Source organism: Miniopterus natalensis, chromosome 12 (assembly GCF_054644295.1).
Source record: "Miniopterus natalensis isolate mMinNat1 chromosome 12, mMinNat1.hap1, whole genome shotgun sequence".
In the NCBI taxonomy this organism is placed as follows: domain Eukaryota; kingdom Metazoa; phylum Chordata; class Mammalia; order Chiroptera; family Miniopteridae; genus Miniopterus; species Miniopterus natalensis.
In genome coordinates, this window is record NC_142092.1 from 24,379,007 (window position 1) to 24,397,400 (window position 18,394).

Below are 18,394 nucleotides of genomic sequence, written 5' to 3' on the forward strand. Positions count from 1 at the left end.
AACAGTCTCAATGATTTTTGATGATGAAAATGATTTTCCAGGAGCCTCCCCTAGGTTTCTCAGAACTCCAGATCCACAAATTGTTCTGTTGTTCTCTAGCTTCTTGAAATGTTAAGCTGAGGCCTTCCATTGCAGGTGGATGGAATGGACCTCAGAGATGCAAGCCATGAGCAAGCTGTGGAAGCCATTCGGAAAGCAGGCAACCCTGTAGTCTTTATGGTACAGAGCATTATAAACAGACCAAGGGTAAGCAAACACAGAGGGCAAGGGAAGCATATCCAAACAGCGTTCAGCTTGGAATCTAATGTATCAGGGGCCAAGTTGTCTCTATAGGAGCAAAGATACCGAGTCTTGGAATCTCAGGACCCTTGTTACAAGTTTGTTTTGCTTGTCTTTTTAATTGAGTTGTCCTGGAAATCCCTTCTACCATGTTTAATAAACACTTGAAGTCTGTTAGAAACACACAGAAGTAGAATCCACTGGTGGCCAGTGATGTCTAGATGGACAGGTATTAATATTATAGTCACAGAGTTTACAAGTTAAGAGGAAGGTGATGGAGTCTTTCAGGTTAATGGTCTGGAACCTCTGTAGAGTCCTTAGAAGCCAGCGAGATTACGTTTTCTTTATAAATTTATTCCCTTAGACAGAAATTTCAGTTTATGCAATCCCATGGTCACCTGTGAATGTTCTTTAATGTATTTGTCTATCCCACTGACCGTTAAATTTCCACATGGTAGATTTTGTTCAAGCTGTGTGTTTCTATAACAGCCGTTTCCCAGCCCCAGTCACTGTGTAGCTCTTCATCACTGTGTAGTCCCTGGTGGACAGAAACCTACCAACCCCTTTTAGCTCATCACAAGTAAAATGGCTTCAAAAATATTTTTAAAAGTAAAAGTGCATTTAGCGAATGTTGTTGATGAGAAGATACTAAGTGAGGCTTTGTGTATTTGATACGCCCTAATGTTGCCGAAGAGGAAAATCATGCCAAGAGTTTAAGACTAATTTTCTATTTCTTCTTTATGCCTCAGTAAAAAAAATTATTTTAAATATATTTGGGCTGCAAACCCCTTAGAAAATTCTTCAGAGGCACACGTGTTCACTGAAGGGTTTGCAGACCATTGCAGGAGTCTCCTTGGTGTCCTAAAGCTTATAGAGAGGTTCGCTTCCCTATGTAAGTTAAGAATCCCTAGCATGCTGATTCTGTTTGAGAAATCCTGCTTATTAGCTTTTAGGGTTGGTTGTCTTTAAAAGGAAAATTCCGACATATGTGAGGGGAGTTAAAAGAATGATCTAAAACTTAAAATATGTAATTTTTATATAAAATACATTTAACTTTTAAAATTAAGAATTTAAGATATCCATGCCCAAGTGATGGTAGGAAAGTAGCGAACGGCTCTGTAGAAGAGATCAAAGTAATTTGTCAGTATTCTGTGCCATGGAATAAAAGTGACTAGATCGATCCCGTTGGTCCTTCCCTTTGTTGTCCAGACAGGTGTAGCTTGCTCGGGGTTTACTGTAAGAAATGAATTGAGAAGTTCTTAATGTGAGCCTTTATCTCCACATCTGCAGTTTTTAACCATTCAGTTGTTTATTGTTAGGTAATAATTATTCATTCAGAGGAGAAAATCTGCCAAGTGCAGGCCTGCATCATCCTGCATTCTTCTCACATGCTATTCAGTTTGTTTAAATAACTATAAATCTTTGTACATTTGTTTCCATTTGTTGTGTTAAACATAGACACAGCATGATAATGTTGGTAAATGGCTGTTTAAGTTAAAACTATTTTTCGTGGGGGTGGATTTTATTCCTTTTTTTTGTTTTATTTTTAATTTCAAACTTTTATATCATTTAGGACAAGACTATAAACTGTGGAATAGGTTGCTCAATATTACTTTTTAAAAACTTAAACTACAAACATTTCTTTCAGTGCCCATCACATTTTCTAAAGAGCTGGGAAGATACTTTTTTCATGCACCTGAAAACTATTCCTATTTTATTATCCGAGGTATAATGATGGCTGATTTTAGAGCAATTATTCTAGGATAAATCTTGCTTAGAATGATATGTTTACTCAAGTAAGGGTTCAGGACATGCTTCCCCCAAATATGGCACGATGGATATTGCATATTTTAAGCAAAAAGAATTTGAGAAAAGGCAGTTGCTGGAGTGCCTCTGACCTCGCCCTTATCCCCTGAAGCAGCTTGTGAGATCCTCAGTGAGAGGTGCCCTTCCTGTCCCTGGAGGAAAAGAACATCCTTGTCCCCAAAGGTGGAGGGATGCTGAGAGGAACCTGAAATGAACAGACTCTGCTAAATTCCCCGCGGTTCACTCCACTTCGCTCACATTCCTCTGTCCTGTGATGCTCTCCATGTACCCACTCTTACTCCATCCTAGGATAAAAACACTCAGGTTTAACCATTTATTCGGGTCTTTATTTCCTTAGGAAGCCTCCCTGTCACCTAAGATTTATATTAAACCAGTACGTATGCTTTTCTCTTGTTAATCTGTTTCTTATTACAGAGATCCAGCTGGGAAGCTAAGCTGGGTACAAGAAACTTTTTTCCCCCTCTCTGCATACGCATTTTGCTTTGGGAAATTAGAAGCAACTTTGCATTTGAAATGAGATATACTTTGTAGTCAATGATTTACCTCCCTATGGAAATAAACTGCGTCTCCCATAATCTAAAGGGAAAAAAATCGCAAATCCCTAAGAGTCTCTTAATGGTAAATGTTTTATTTGTGGATGGAGTAAAGTTTTAAGGGAATCTTATACGTAAGGGGAAAAGCCGGTCTTTGGCTCTCAGACTGTTCAAGAACCAGAACTTCGCAGAACAAGCCCTGAAAATCCGCCAGCGGGACGCCTCACAGCGTCCAGGCCCACCGCCCATCCTGGGAAAGGGTGGGCCCCGTCATATGGGCCAGAGAACGTTTTTGTCTTCCCTGTGCTGCTTTTTTAGTTATAACATTTCTATTTTTATCAGCCCTTGGAACTATGAACAGAAGTTCCGTCATTGATTTTTTTAATAAGAAGTCAAGTCTGTTTCTAGAAATCTTTCCTTAATAGAGTGATCTGCCACTTCACTTGCTGCGCTCATTCTGAACTTTATACTCTGTTCTCGGGGCCAAATTCTAATCCTATAAGAGCTGCAAATTTAGAAGAGGGAGAAAGAACACAAAACATAAACCAAAAACTAGAGCTCTCGTTACATATTCCATTTCTTGCCATTATGGCTTTATTTTATGTTATTCTACAGAATTAAAAAGGAAATACAAAATGGAGAAATTCATGGTTTGAGGATTAGAAATAATCTCCACCTCCCGCCCTAGGAGATGTCTTCCGGCCCTGCCCAGTCACTTCTCCCATCGTAAGCCAGGGTCCCGTTCCTTGGCATTTGTGGTCCTCTCTCTCGTGAAGCAGGAGTTGACATTTTCAACTGAGAAGCAGAGCGCAAGTGGAGATGAGCAGAAATGTCATCACGCCCATTTCTTTCCCGTCTTCTCTCTGCAGGAGAAACACTGCGGAAGAGCAGACTGAAGGGCGATGTGGCATAAGCCTCAGTGCGGGCGCGCTGAGCAGGGACAGTCTTTCCAGAGTGTTCTCCCGGGCAGGGTGGTGTCACGTGACAACCTCGCAGCTCTTGATGCTTGCCAGGAGAGCTTTTTTATAGAGAGAAGTAACACAAACATTTCATTGGAGCCAAAATGGGTTTTAAATGTCTGCAGTTTCCCCTGAAAGATGTAGTCAATAAAAGAAAAAGATAGCGAGTATGCAGAGAAGAATTTATTGTGCTAAGGAAATTACTTTTCTTTTTTTTAAAAGACTATGAAAATGCTAAATTCTATCTGGCAGTCATCCTGCCGTTAATATGTATATTCAAAGGCAGTCGTCCTAGCTCGGAGTATCGCAGGCAAGCCACAAAACCTCTGAGAAACACTGGCAGGCAGGACTTCAGATGTTATTCAGAGCCTCATAAATTCCCTCATAATGAGGGAACTTTTATAGGGAATTTAAAAGATATACATCAGTGTTTCTGCCTCCACAAAAAAGTAGACAGAAATAAGGAACACCACTGTACAGTGGTTCATTTTTTAAAAAAAATATTTTTTTAAATTAAGAAGTGCTATTATTCTTAAGCAGACTTAATATCTATTCAAAGTATGGGACGTTTCCTTACTGGGGAACAAGATAAAAGACTAATGAATAATTAAGGTTTCAGTGAGCTAGCGTTCTGGGACAGATATTTTGTTTTAAAAAGCACAACTTGCTTTTAAGTGTATATATTTTTTAAATTTATGATTTTAATTTTGAAACATAGTTACTCATGTGTATGGAACAGATATTACTGTATAAAGTAGGCAAATATGTGTGCATCTGTCTGGTAGTGAAGACAGTCAGTGAAAATAAAAGAAATTTGGGATCATTTGACAGACTCATTTCCTATGTGGTTTGTGGCCAGATTGAGTTAGGTGTAGATTCAGGTCACTAGACTGACTGTTTAAGAAGATGTGGTTGTTAATACTAGAGGTGACAGGATCTAGCTTTCCACAGTTACTCACATCAGTAAGTCCTGTGTTCTTGAAACCGCGTGCCCGGGATGTATTCCTTTGCGCTCAGCGCCTCTTATGTTTCCTTTTAGAAATGCCCCTTGCCTTCCTCGCCGCACAGCCTTTACCCTAAGTACAGCTTCAGCCGCACTAACCCATTCGCTGGTTCTCTGCAGCTCCTCGCCGACAAGGTTGGAGAATGCCCATTGTCTTGCCACTGCCTTTTGCAAGTGTTTTGTTCTGTGTTCCTGCTGTGCCTTTGTCCCAGTTCACTGTTTACTGCTTTTGGGCAGGGAAAAAAACAACTGTGTGTTTGGAGTGGGCATGTAAATCCTTTCTTAAGCACATTTTCTTGCCAGAGCGTTTTTATAGCTGAAATTAGATGGTCCTTGTGAAGAGTAAGGGAGAATCGTGAGTTCAATGCCTTTTCTGTATTTTGGTGTGAGTTAAATTTTCTGATATTTCAGTTTTTGTTAGTTGCCAAATATATGGACTCGTGTCACACACAGTTTCTTTAAAACCTCACATTGGTTTAAATCTTTAATAGACTTATACAAGGTGGTCCTAGAAGCTCTCCTATGAGTTATCCCTCCACAGAAAATTGTGTGTGTACAGGAGTCTGTTGAATATTCATCCAGTGCGTCCATGTAAATGCCTGAATCGGGAAACATGTAGCTGTTTCAAAGCTTATAAATCTGTACTTGGTATTCTGACTAAATTATAAATCCAAACTTGAAACAAAAACTTACAAGAACTAATCTACTATTATTTGATCTCAAAAAGGAAGAAAGCCGTAAACAATTTTTTTCAAGAAGCATTTTATGAATATTCATTGGAATTTCATGTTATTGTAACGAGGAAAACCAAAGCCCATGTATCTGAAGGAGTGTGTTTTCTGTTACTGTAGGAGTTACAGAATTCAAGTAGCGTTACCTTCCACTGTTCCCCAACTAACCCTTTCGCCCCCACGCCGTTTAAGGTGTGTCGTAGTGTGACGTTTTCATGAGTACGTAGTGTGCTACAGTGTGCTGTGTGTGTACATGGCATGGAGTGATTTCAAGTGCACCTTGCATCTTTGCCAATGAAAACTAAATGATCTTTGTTAAACAGTTACATTTTATTAACAAATTTTAAGAAGTGTCAGCAACAAGCTAATTATGTGATCTCAGAGAGAAGGAGGGTTTTAGGGGTAGTAACAGAGAACACCTAATTGCCTTTAGTAAATACAGGCTTGGATTGTTTCGTGGTTCATCGGCTATGTTAGGGCACCGGTTTCATTTACTCACAGTATAAAGATGTTCCTAAGATCCTGAACAGTTTGTAGACAAGCAGGGTTTGTTTGTTTGTTTGTTTTAAGGAAAATTAACAGCTCAGAATAGTTATGCAGCAAGTAATATCTATAAAATGTGTTCCCATCAGTTTATTAAAATTTGGGAAGTTTAAATTAGATTTCTTTTTACTGTTTAAAAATGAAATGGGCTTACCTCATGCTGGCTAACATTTTCCATCGTTGCAGAGAAATAAATTCTTGAAAATTTTAATCAGAAAAATTTTAAATTATATATTCCCCCTAACTTAGTATGTTTAATGGACCTTGATTGGATCAAGTGAGGTTTTTGTGTTTGTTCATTTTTTATTTGTACATTGTTAATTTGAGAGTTTTATGCCCCAGGATTTGGGAAGATAACAAGGGTATTGTTTGCACTAGTAATTCTTGTCTGTTTGGCCAATGGTGTGTAAACAGAATGTGTTAATTCAGGACATTATGTAACTCAGAATCTATTGCTCCGTAAGTCTCTATCAATCATTTTTCCTGTGCTTTGCCAGAAAAATAGTATTTCATGTTTATTATGATCATGGTGTGGGTAGCTTAGAATCCTGAGTGCTTTCTGAATCATCAAAGAAAGATCACATTCGGTGCCATATAGCTTTAGTATTAGGTATAATTTGTGGTGTTCTGATTCTTGACACCATTTAATAACCCCGAAGTATTTGTGCCCATCATTTTAGTGTGTTCTGTAAGAAGCTTTTACTTTTTTAAATCACAGTCTTTTTTCCAAATATGCACATGTAAAATAAAATGAGGCGTATCAGAGGGATTTTTGTGTAGAAGGAAAGGTAAAATAAAGAAGGTTAGGAAAATGTAGGCTCAAGGCATCAGGGATAGTGTCATATCAGGGTTAGAACTTCAGCTCAGCATCTCTGACCCTTGAATTAGGCACTTACTTTCTTACTCTGGAAACTGGAGGAGACGACCCGGTATGATGCAAAGTGCATTTGAATGGGTTAAGAATTAAGCAAAAAGAACTTGAGTACCATTTTCATTTTCCATGGCCTCAGGTTATTAATCTGCAAAATGACCTCAGTGACTTATGGTCCTTTTAAACTCTTAATATTCTGTTTGATAACTTGTAACTTGATGATGCCAAGTCCTTTTTTTGAATTACGACCTGTGTGGCAGCAAGTATACCAAACTTTGGGTTTATATGCAGTGTTTTCCCATGTTTCTCATCTGCTCTGAGAGCTCCCGTGGCAAGGGAATGATGGTGTTTCCCTCAAAACCAGCCCTCAGATCCAAGCCTGTGTGCTCTGTGCTAACCAGCTGGCTCCCTGGGAGATGAACCTGCATGTGTAATGCTCATTGGTGAATTTGTTGAGAGGGTCATTTGGAGAGAGGATTCGGGTAGCAATAAAAAATTATTTATATATAGTCTCACTAACAAGCTTTGAACTTCTTTGGTTGTTTGATTAATAATTTGCTATTTTTTTTCCAGTTTCTTGGGAGACTTTTTTAGAGCCCCCTAAATCTTCCCCAGGTCCCTGGACATTTCTGATAACTTTTGAATGAAAATTTTTTCCAAAAGGGGAAGTTGGTATAATTTTTCATCTTCAGTTATTTAAGCCTGAAAATTGAATATTTCATCACCTTAAAATACCAAATAACAATTTAGTGAATTGTTTTCTGAACATACCACTTTGTTTTTGTAAACTTTACCTGAATCCTGTCTACCATTTTATAAATATATTTTTCCCCATTATTTATGTGTTCGATATTTTAAAGTCAGGTTTTTTTGTTTTTGACATTATTTTCTTTTTTCCTTAACTTTTTCCGCTTGATCTGCACGTACCCACTGCATTCCTCCTGTTCCCACAGGCACCGAGTCAGTCGGAAGCAGAGCCAGAAAAGGCCGCATTGTGCAATGTGCCCATGCCCCCTCCTTCAGCATTTGCAGAAATGAGTGGAGATCACGCCCAGTCATCTGCCAGCAAAATCTCAGCCGAAGTGGACCAGGAGGATGAGTTTGGGTACAGCTGGAGTAAGTTATGTTTTTGTAATGCATTTAATTATAAAGGCATTAAAATAGCTTGTGTTTCTCGAGGCCTATGCCCTGGATGAATAAGGGTGTTTCAGCTTTAGTTATAAATACTGCTGTTTTGTGTGGAGAAAAAAATACTGTTTGTTTTTGCTTGAATACAGCATGCATTCCCAAGGCATGAAGTCATTTTCCTCCTTTCCTTCAAGTCTACATTCCTCTTAAAGCCCACTTGGCCATTTACATGGGAACTAAAGAGAGCGGGCACTCTCAGAAGCTAGTTCTGGATCAACCACTTTGTTGGGGGTTTTCCCCCCCATGTTTTAATTGTGGCAGCAATTAAAAATGGAACTGCCTCTGACCCACCTGTGGTCTTGAACAAGTTATCCCCCTTCTTCAGGCCTGATTCCTCTGATTGTTGTTGATATTATGCCTTGAATTTTGGGATTTTCTCTACTAGGATGGTAATATCGTATAATTGTTGAGATAAAAACTTTGAGCATTTGCAAGTTGTTTAACCACCTCTAAGTTTTAGCTTAATGGTTTCTCCCTCTTTTTAAAATGCAGTTTTTACCTCCAGTTGCTAACGTTAAGTTAGATATTGTCTGAGGAGTGCTAAGCACAATTCCTGATGCCCAGGAAGCATTCAAAGGCAGCTGTTACTAGGATCATTGGAGTGTCTATGTTTTCTAAGGAGAGAAGCCATTTTACAGGGAAATATTAAAAAGTTTAGCCAAAAGTTATATAAAGTCCTTTGTCAGGACTTTAAAAAGTTTCATTTTAAAAATATAATTATCTCCTTTGAGAAAGCTATGGCATGCTTTTCAGAAGGAAAGAACGTAAAAGCTCTGTTGCTAGATTCTAGAAGGATTCTAGAAATGACAGAATACATGTTAAGAATCAATGCCGAATACATGGCATCAGCCATATAGTAACATTTTCTAAAGTTTACAGTTCTCAGTCTGTTTTCAGTGAAATTAGAGAATATTGCTAATCTACCAAGGTGACCAGAATATACTCTGAGGAAAACATTAAATGGAATATTTCAGTTACCTCTTGTCATATCACAAGCTACCCCAAAACTTCATGGCTTAAGAAAGCAGTTTCTTATTAATCTGTCAGGGTGCTGTGGTTGACTGGCTTCACCTGAACGGGGCCTCTAGGATGGCTCTCTCACAGCCTGGCAGTTAGTGCTGCTCCCGGCTGATTCCTCCTTAGGGCCTGTGGCTGGGGCCCCCACGTTTGGCCTTGCCTCCTCAGAGTAAAGAATAAATTCTAACTCTTGACCATGTGGGATGGGACAAATGGAGAGTCTCATCTACTTAGAACACACATCTAAAAGCTGGGACAGGTTCATTGGTATGTCCAGATTGGATGGCTCTGTGCAGTAACAAAACTCGGTCCCTTTATTCTGGATATATGGACCAAGCAGTTGCCCAACATCATGTGACAGGCAGTGTAGATTTCCCTATGGGAGAAAAGCTTCCACGGACCAGTCAAGATGGATACTCTGGCCCTGGCTGGGTAGCTCAGTTGGTTAGAGCATCGTCCGATATGCCAAGGCTGCAGATTTGATATCCAGTCAGGGCACATACAAAAAGCAACCAATGAAATCAATAAAAACATATTAAAAAAAAAAAAAGAAGCAACCAATAAATGCATAAATAAGAGGAACAGCAAGTCTCTCCCCCCACCCCTCTTCCTCTCTAAAAATTAAAAAAATATAAAGTGAAAAAGAAAGATGAATACTCTGGATGTTTTGTTTCTCTCTACAAATGATAAATTAAATTTCTGTTTTAATCACAGTAAGAGTTTCCTCTTGGACCTGATCACCCAGGTAAACCAATTAATCAGACACTGTACTCTCTGTGCCCTGGATGCAAAGAAATGCCTCAAAGTTTGGGTATTCCAGGATACCTAGGTGGCCTGTCTATTTAGCTTTTCTTAACTGCCAGGCATTATTTTGGTACAAATAATGCCCTTTTGAGATTCTTCTAAGTAGCCCTCTATAGTAAAGCATTTGACTGAATTAACTCTCAATACCTATGCTCTTGTCGTTGTGTGTAGAAAATATCAGAGAGCGTTATGGAACTCTGACAGGCGAGCTGCATATGATTGAACTGGAGAAAGGCCGGAGTGGTTTGGGTCTAAGTCTTGCTGGGAACAAAGACCGATCCCGGATGAGTGTCTTTATAGTGGGGATTGATCCAAATGGAGCAGCTGGGAAAGATGGTCGGTTGCAGATTGCAGATGAGCTTCTAGAGGTAATTTCTTATAGAAAATGCTGAATTTACTTTTGCAAAATTGGTGCAGTGGAATCATCAGTTTCTAGAAAATTCACCTGAGCCTCATATGGTGATGGAGAAAACTATCGCTTGACTAATAAAATAGACGCATTACAGCAAAATTGGCACTAAAGTGAATCTCTACTAAGTAGAGCCCATGTTCCCACTAACTTCCATTTAAAGGTCATGACTGTGTAGCACCAGAAACAATTTTTGCCCTAAGACAGTAATAAAGAGTACACTTCAAAAACATTTTTTTGTGTGCTGCTTTTTTATTAGGATTTTTGAAAAGCCAAATGACCCCATCACTCCCCAGTAATGAGACTGACCCACTGGACATACTGGAAATTGAATCCCTAATGGTACAAGTGATGGATGTTGGGTGCATTGGGGTCAAGGTTAAAGCTAAATAATGAAAACAGTAACTCTGCCTGCCAAACAAAATAAACTTCTGGAGCATATTTTATAGTGTTTAAAATTGTATTTGCTTGTTTTTGTTTGCCCTTGCCTCCTGTGGGCTGGGACTACATGTTTTTATATTGCCGTAATACTTTTCCCTGGACCTTGTGTATTTTCCTTTTGGTTAGAAAGGCTCAGTTGGTAATGGATAAATGACTAGAAGACAGGCACTTTGCATCAGGTACTGTGCTGCATAGACACAATGTGCTGCCAAATCCCGAATCTACCAGCATTGTTTCTCCCGGTGGCCTATGCCCAGGACTTGAGTTCTGAGACAAACTAGAAAATATGACAGCAGGGGACTCCTCAGGATGCTCGGTGCAGGTTACACATGCTTCCGCAGAGCCCTTGCTGTGTACAAAGCACGCTGAAGCCCAGTGCCTGCCAGGAAACTGACTGTCTGCTCTCCTCCAGGCAGTCCAAGGGCTGCCTCCTTAGTCCATGGAGATCAGACCATACGACACTATTTTAATGTTGGCTTCTAACACGAGCTTTTCTTTAATCACCATCAAAGTCATGTTCATGTTCTGGGAAGGAGGTTGTGTGTGTGTATAAGTATACATGCATATATATAATATTTTAAAGGAAGAAATCATGTGTATTTCATTAGCTGGATAGGATGATAAAAATTTGTAAAATTAAAATTCCAGGCTCAACTCATGATATTTATTTCCCATAGATCAATGGTCAAATTTTATATGGAAGAAGTCATCAGAATGCTTCATCAATCATTAAATGTGCCCCTTCTAAAGTGAAAATAATCTTCATCAGGTGAGCATTTTCTTTTTCTGGTTTACTAAATAGTGGTCGTTAGCCTTTCAATTCTGAGTTCTTTTGAATGAAAATAAAACATTTATAAATGTGTTAGTGTTGCAGTTCCAGGTCTTTGGAGTTGCATAATTTTTTCTAGGAATCCTTCTGATTCTTAAAGATTGAAAATAATATGATATGACAGATCAATGCATTTCCTTTTAGGAATAAAGACGCAGTGAGTCAGATGGCCGTATGTCCTGGAAATACAGTAGAACCTTTGCCTTCTACCTCAGAGAATCTTCAAAATAAGGAGGTGCGTAGCTCGTGTTTGTTTCTCTGGGAAAATGTGATTGATATGCCACAAGGCCATCAAAAGATAAGTAAGTCAAAGCCTTGGCCCCCATGTAGGTTATAGCCTAGTGCAGGAAGCACTCGAGTAAGTAAGCTCACCACTTACATGAGGGTTAGTAGTAGAGTTTACATGGGGAATAGTAAAGGTTGAAGAGGAGGCGTTAGTTCTATCTCTGGAGAGAAGTAGAAGACTTGGGGGCACAAACCTTGCAAGCAGAGCGCATGGGTTGAGGAGCGGCGTGGAAACCCTGGCAGTGCAGACAGTTGAAACTGCAGAGCACACCGAACAGTGGGAGGCAGGGTGGGGAGCTGGTGAGGAAGCATCACTGAGACGGGAGGCGGAAGGGTCAGATCATGGGAACATGATGAAGACTTGTCTTGGAGGCATGTTGTTGGGAACTCAGAGAACTGAGAATTGTGTTTCTAAAGACTTCTCTGGAAATGGTGCAGAGAAAAATCAGAGGTTTCAGGGAAGAGAAGGAAGTTAAAGGGAGTAAAAAAATTATCAGAGTAGTTCAGGAGAAAGATAAGGTCCCAAGCTAATGAAAAAAAGAAGGAAATGATTACCTCAGATGTTTACGACCCAAATGGACATTACTTCATCCCCAACTAAATGTATTCACTGAGGAAAAATGAATGGTCGAGAATTTATTTATCCAACAAGTATTTATTGGGTACCTGCCTTGTATTAGGTTCTGTTCTCGGGGCAGGGAATAGACTAGCAAATGAAACAGATAAGATGTACAAGGCTTCCAGGTGGCTGGCTTTTACCAAAATAGAAAATAAATAAAAAGAGGAACACATATTTGTGAAAATAGAAGACATGCATTTGAAGCAGCCTAAGAATGAAATACTATATACACTGGGACGTTTGCTCTCGAATTTAGAGATGAATTCCCTTAGATGCAGATTTGGCATGAAAGCTTAAGTTCTTGCCTGCAGAGAACATTTAGACGAAAGCCAAGGTCAGGGTTATGTAGTAACAATCGGGAAGAAGGCTGACATGACACCGAGTGCTCAGAGATGATGACGGGCCAGGCGGACGTGCTGCAGAGCAGCTCAGGAGACCACATTTCAAGAAGGGTATATTCGACAACCTTGAGTGCTGCAAAGAGGTCAAGTAAAGAGATGCTAAAAGAACGTCCATCGGACGGCAATTAGGAGATTATTAGTGGTTTTTGAGAATGCAAATAATGGGTAAGAAGTTGGGAAAAAGAAGGCAGAGGCCAGAGGGTGACAAAAAATTGAGAGTTTTTTGGTGGAAATTCTGTTTTTATCTGGAAAAGCTTTGGGTACCTGTTTCTGATGAGTAGAAAGAGGTAATAGAAAGAGAAAAGTTTTGATGGTTATCAGTGAGAGAAGGTGTAGGAAAAGAAACACTCTTCCCTAAATAAACATTTTATCTCTACTCAAGGTAGGTGTATGAACGAACGATTGTCTCCTGGTGAACTGAATCAGGTGGCTCTTCATGATTATAAAGGAGAAAATTTTCTTTTCCTGTGGGTTGTACCAAATATGTCCCGTAAGAAAATGGAGTATTTTAATACTTTTCAGGTGAAACATTCATTAGCTCCTAAATTCACTTGATGACTGACACAGTCAAGAACAGTGAGTGGTACCTCTGTTGGTGTTCTGTATTTCAGCGAGTTTCCTTGTTTGGTAGCTGGGCTGCCACTAGATTTCATCATAGCACAAATCCAGGCAACTTGAAAACCACATTCTGTCTCTGTGCTCTGAAATAACTGCTGTGTGATCACCCCTCATTAGTATTTTGAAGAGAATATATTGTCCATAAATGTCATAAAGTGTTAAAATAGTAATAATGAATTGCAATATGTGAAATACTTTTAAGTGGCCCTTATATTTAAACAAACAAAAATACGTAATGCTCCATTGCCAATTTTGCCATTTCTTTCTCTGTGTCAGACCGAACCAAGTGTTACCACTTCCAGTGCAGCTGTGGACCTCAGTTCATTTAAAAACGTGCAGCATCTGGAGCTTCCCAAGGTAAATCTGCTTTGATTTGGAATGAGATGACATGAGGACCTTCACACCATTGTTCCAATGCACTGGTTCTCAAAAGCGTGGTCTCCAGACCAGCAGCAGCATCATTATGTGGGATCTTGTGAGAAATGCAGATGCTTGGCGCCACTCAGACCTACTGAATGAGGAACTCTGGGGGTGGCCCACATTCTGTGATTCAATAAGCCGCCTCTGTGATTTCAGTGAACGCTGAGGTGCGAGAACCACTATGCTAATTGATGTTTTAGCAGGGACCCAAGGTATGAGATTTCATTGCCTCTCCTTTGATCTGTGGACCAGGGATCTGCCATGGGGGAAATTAAAGAATAAAGAAACAGAAGTCACAGGTTTTTCCTTCGTAAAACTGAAAGCTCCAGTGATGGAAGTTTCACTGATAGACGTCAGTGAGGTATCTGCTTTTGAGAAGATCTGAACCTTAGGTTCCAATGACCACTTTAAAGAAGTGGTTTGCTGACTAGAAACCTGCCAGTGCACTCAGGTGCTGCAGGCTCCTGCTGGACTGCAGGTGGACAGTGGGTGAATGAGAGCATAGGTGGGAAGAGCGACAGAGTACCGAGGGGGGAGGGGGGAGGGGGGAGGGGGGAGGAGGAAACTTAAATGCTGCCACTCCCCAGCCCGGAGGCAGTGCAGCAGGATGCTGGAGGGCTGAGCCAGTCCCTCAGGGTTGAATCCCTGCTTCCTCAGGTATATTATATATATACTTGACACATTGTGTGACTTTCATTTGCCTCAGTTTCCCCACCTGTGAATTGGAGATGATAATATGATCTTTGATGTAGGTAATTGTAAAGATTAAATTAGTTTATAATGTGGTTGGCATAATGCCTGGCACATGGTCACACCTTGATAAGCATTTAAGAGAAAAAAAGACTGTGACTTCATTGGTTTATTTTTTACAATAGAGAACTCTGCATATACATTTAAGAGAAGTCCTTTTCAATGGGCAGTTTGTGTTGTAGAGAGTGGGAAAGGAACATAAGTCATGAAAGTCTTTTCATTTTCTACCAAGAAGTCGGTACCCTTCAAGAATCCCTCTTCTATTGCCACTTAAGAGAGCTAATACCTTCCTTCCTCTTTCTGACTTCAGGCTTGCGTTACCTTTCCCAAATCCCTAATATGTCCCTTATAAAAATCCTCTACTTCATTCAGACTGACTTGAACAAGAGCCCATGGAGATTATTTTAAGAATTCATCTTTCTCCTTGCTTTGTTTATATCAGACATCCTTCTGCTTTTTTTCTCTCCTTAAGCTTATCTAAATCCTTTGTAACTCAAGACCTAGCATAATCTCACCTCTGTTTATTTTGAAATATTTCTTCAATATTCTGGTCTATATAATGCTTACTATTAATGTCTTCATTTATTTGTCATTTACCATGCATGGCCCAAGAGCATATTTCTTATGCTAAACTTTCATGTGAGTATATTTTCTAAACATCTAAGTTGCATGTTGAGAGAAGTAACTCTTCTATTTTCTCTCCCATTATCTTATGTAGTATTGTGTACCAATGACCATAGTTCATACTGAGCATCAGGGAGGGAAGAATGAATGACTGCTTACATATATTATGTGCACAAGGGGAAAGATGTCAAGATCAGGAGAGTCAGGCAGGAGAGAATCATTTTTATACTGTCTCAAAACTGGAACTAATGTAACAGGTCATTTTGAGTTCTGTTTTGACTCCTTAAAAACTCTCTTGACAGGTCATTTATCTGTTTTCTTTTTAATTCTTTTTTAAGTGGGAAAATAGAAGTATAAACAAAAAGTTTATAATGTATAGAAGTGTTCATAAGTGAACACTCAGTGGCTGACTGAAAAGCTAATTCAGTTCAACAGACAAATATTTTTTATTAAAGTTTTATTTTTAGCACATTTTGCTGTAGGAAAGTACATATATATCAAAGCAGATAACAGCCGTACATGATGGCCAGAGATATCTTTCATATCCACTCAGTTTTATATTGTGAAAGTCTTCAAATATAATTAACAGTTTTCCTTCTTCTGAATTTTATTTTCCAACTTCAAAATAGTTCTTATAATAAGAGCAGTTTGTTTAGTTCTACATTTAGTTCCTGTTTACTCTTTTTTAGCTCTTTAATTATGCAACTGTTCTTCCATAAATATATTTCCTTAATTTGTTCCACATTCCCTGTATGGTGGCATTTTAATAACTAGCTCGAAACAGTGTTCTGTAGGTCCTTTCTGTTAGGGACTCTACTGTGGCAGAGGTGAGGTGGAAGGCTGAGCAGTTAGAAAAGGCATTGCACACTCACACCCTGACCCGTACTTACCTGTCACCCTGCTTTTTTGGTATCAGTAAATTGTCTGTAGATGTGTATATGTTTTCATAGTATTCTAAGTGGGATACCTGCAGATGTGTAGCTAATTGTTCCTGTTAGGACTCTACCTATTGGAAATAACAACAAAAAAAACCTGACGCGATCAGTCTTAAAAAAGGGATTTGTGGGCTCAGGATGGTTGATCTTGTGGCTCAGCAGTGTCATCAGAGCCAGTTCTTTCCTCCCCCTGCACAGCTGTCCACGGTGTCAGATTGACCCCAAGACTGGTTGTCCTCATAGCTTTAGAGTGGCAGCGAACCATAGTTGGGGTCATGAACTACTTCTTTCACATGTAGTTGGGAGTCGGGGGAAAGAGAGACTATCCCAAAATTCTGAGCAAAAGTCCTGAGGTTCATCCTAATTGAACCAGTTCAGATCATATACCTACTCCTGAGCCGAGGACTATGGCCACGGAATAGAATTGTGCCATTGACTTAAGTCGTTCCAACTCCATCCTTGGAGCTACTTTTCTATTGCTACATAACAAATTACCTCAAAAATTAGCAATTAAAACAATAGACATTTATTATTCTCACAGTTTCTGTGGGTAAAGAATATGGGAGCAGTTTCCCTGGGTGGTCTGTTTCAGACTCACTTGGTACACTTGCCAACAAACTGCCAGCTAGGGCTGCAGCTCATCTGAAGGCTTGAGTGGGGCTGGAGGATCCACATCCAACCAAGATGGTTTACTCACATGGCTGTTGGCAAGAGGCCTATTTCTTCTCTGTGGGGCTGCTTGAGTGTCCTCACAGCTGGCAGCCGGCTTGCCTCAGAGCAAGGGATCCAAGAGAAAGAGAGAGGAGGAAGCTCAGGTGCCCGTTTTGACCTAGTTGTGAAATTGCTCACCATCACTTCTGCTTTATTCTATTTATTACAATCAGATCACCAGTCCAGCCCACAGTCAAGAATCCCTTCTTGACGGGAAAATATCAAGGGGTTTGTGCACATATTTGAACACCACCACTGAAAACACAGGCAGAGAGAGTGCAGGAGAGTTTGTACAAAGGAGTGAGATGAGAATGGGTATTAGGTAAACACCCAGCAAATGCCCACTTGACTAGCAAAGTACTTTCCTGACGACAGTTAAGTGAATAGACAATAATAGAACACATCTCAGAATTTAGTACATACAGTCATTGTAGATATAGGGTATTACTTATTCAAACAAATGTTTCTTTGTAATAATAGGAAAGACTGTTAGTGTGGAAAATCCCAAATAGAGGGTAACTTAAATTATTTACCTTTAGCATTGGCATTGGGATTTTGTTATTTGGTAGCACACTGACCCTCCTATTCATTAAGCCTGATACTGTGACTACTAGATCAGGGTTTGGGTTTCAAAATACTGGCACATCTAAAGAATTTATCTGAAGTAAATTTGATTATATCCTATAGAGCTATAAGCTGAAGGAATGTATGTGTAATAACGATACTTGTATAATGCATCAAGCTTTCAAACCCTTTCTTATTACACTTTCCCCACCTTGTTGTTGGGCGAGTACTATTGCTCCTTTTTTTGTTTTGTTTTTAGATAAGAGCATTGAGGTTTAGAGATGTGAAGTGTCATATCCAAATTTCTGCAGCTAGGCAGGAAGTAAATTAGAACCGAGCTCTGTTTACCCTAAAAGTGCAGTTTTGTGTCCTACACATGACTGATTGGTGGTAGAGAGATAAAGGCTGTCAGGCATTGACAGTTTCCCTCAGAAACGCCATGATGCTGGTAATTTTTAAAGTGTTGGGGAAGCCTTGTCTGGGTGTTGCAGCCATGATCCTGAAGGGCTGGCGGTGAGCTCTGGCTTTTCTATACATTTCAGAGGAAACATGACGACACTCCCTTTCCTCGATTTTGCTTTACATCTCCCTGGATGGAGACTGTAGTCGAAGAGGGTCCCAACTCAAATCAGAATGAAAATGTTAAACCCGATTTTAATTTTATGAACATAAATATTAAAGAAAGGTAAAAGCCAGTATTATTGAACATTTGGTTATGATAAACGCAAATGTGGAAAATACAAAGTAGGTGTGGCTGTCTAGCCTTGCCAGGTGTTCAGGGCAGGCCCTGGTGCCGAGAGCATTTTTATTCTGCGCCGGATCAAAACACAAGTCCCTGGAGAAATAGCCCTGGGTACTGGGTGGGCCCCAAAAAGGGCAGAGCATACAGCAGTCATTGGGGCCCATCTGCTAAAGAAAGAGAGGCACAGAGAGGGTGAAGTTGCCAGTTTTGGTTGTTATTTGTAAGCTTAGGCCAGAAAGAAGAAGCAGGGGGATACTTTGATTGGTTTTGAATCCCCCTGTCATCCAGTTA

The 18,394-nt window shown here is 39.8% G+C and overlaps 1 protein-coding gene across 8 annotated transcripts in view; it reads left to right on the top strand.

The window, feature by feature from the left end:
- The window catches only part of MPDZ (multiple PDZ domain crumbs cell polarity complex component), a 140,324-nt gene that overhangs the window by 105,085 nt on the left and 16,845 nt on the right, over positions 1 to 18,394 (top strand). For 5 of the 8 annotated variants that reach the window (XM_087822664.1, XM_087822659.1, XM_087822660.1 and 2 more), the window contains 6 exons: positions 136 to 246; positions 7,700 to 7,862; positions 9,927 to 10,123; positions 11,283 to 11,374; positions 11,579 to 11,669; positions 13,634 to 13,714. In XM_087822664.1, coding sequence (XP_087678790.1) covers positions 136 to 246; positions 7,700 to 7,862; positions 9,927 to 10,123; positions 11,283 to 11,374; positions 11,579 to 11,669; positions 13,634 to 13,714 — 735 coding nt within the window. Of the gene's footprint in view, positions 1 to 135; positions 247 to 4,637; positions 4,737 to 5,452; positions 5,525 to 7,699; positions 7,863 to 9,926; positions 10,124 to 11,282; positions 11,375 to 11,578; positions 11,670 to 13,633; positions 13,715 to 18,394 lie in introns of all 8 variants that reach the window. The other 3 variants (XM_087822663.1, XM_087822665.1, XM_087822666.1) reach the window with 2 other exon arrangements.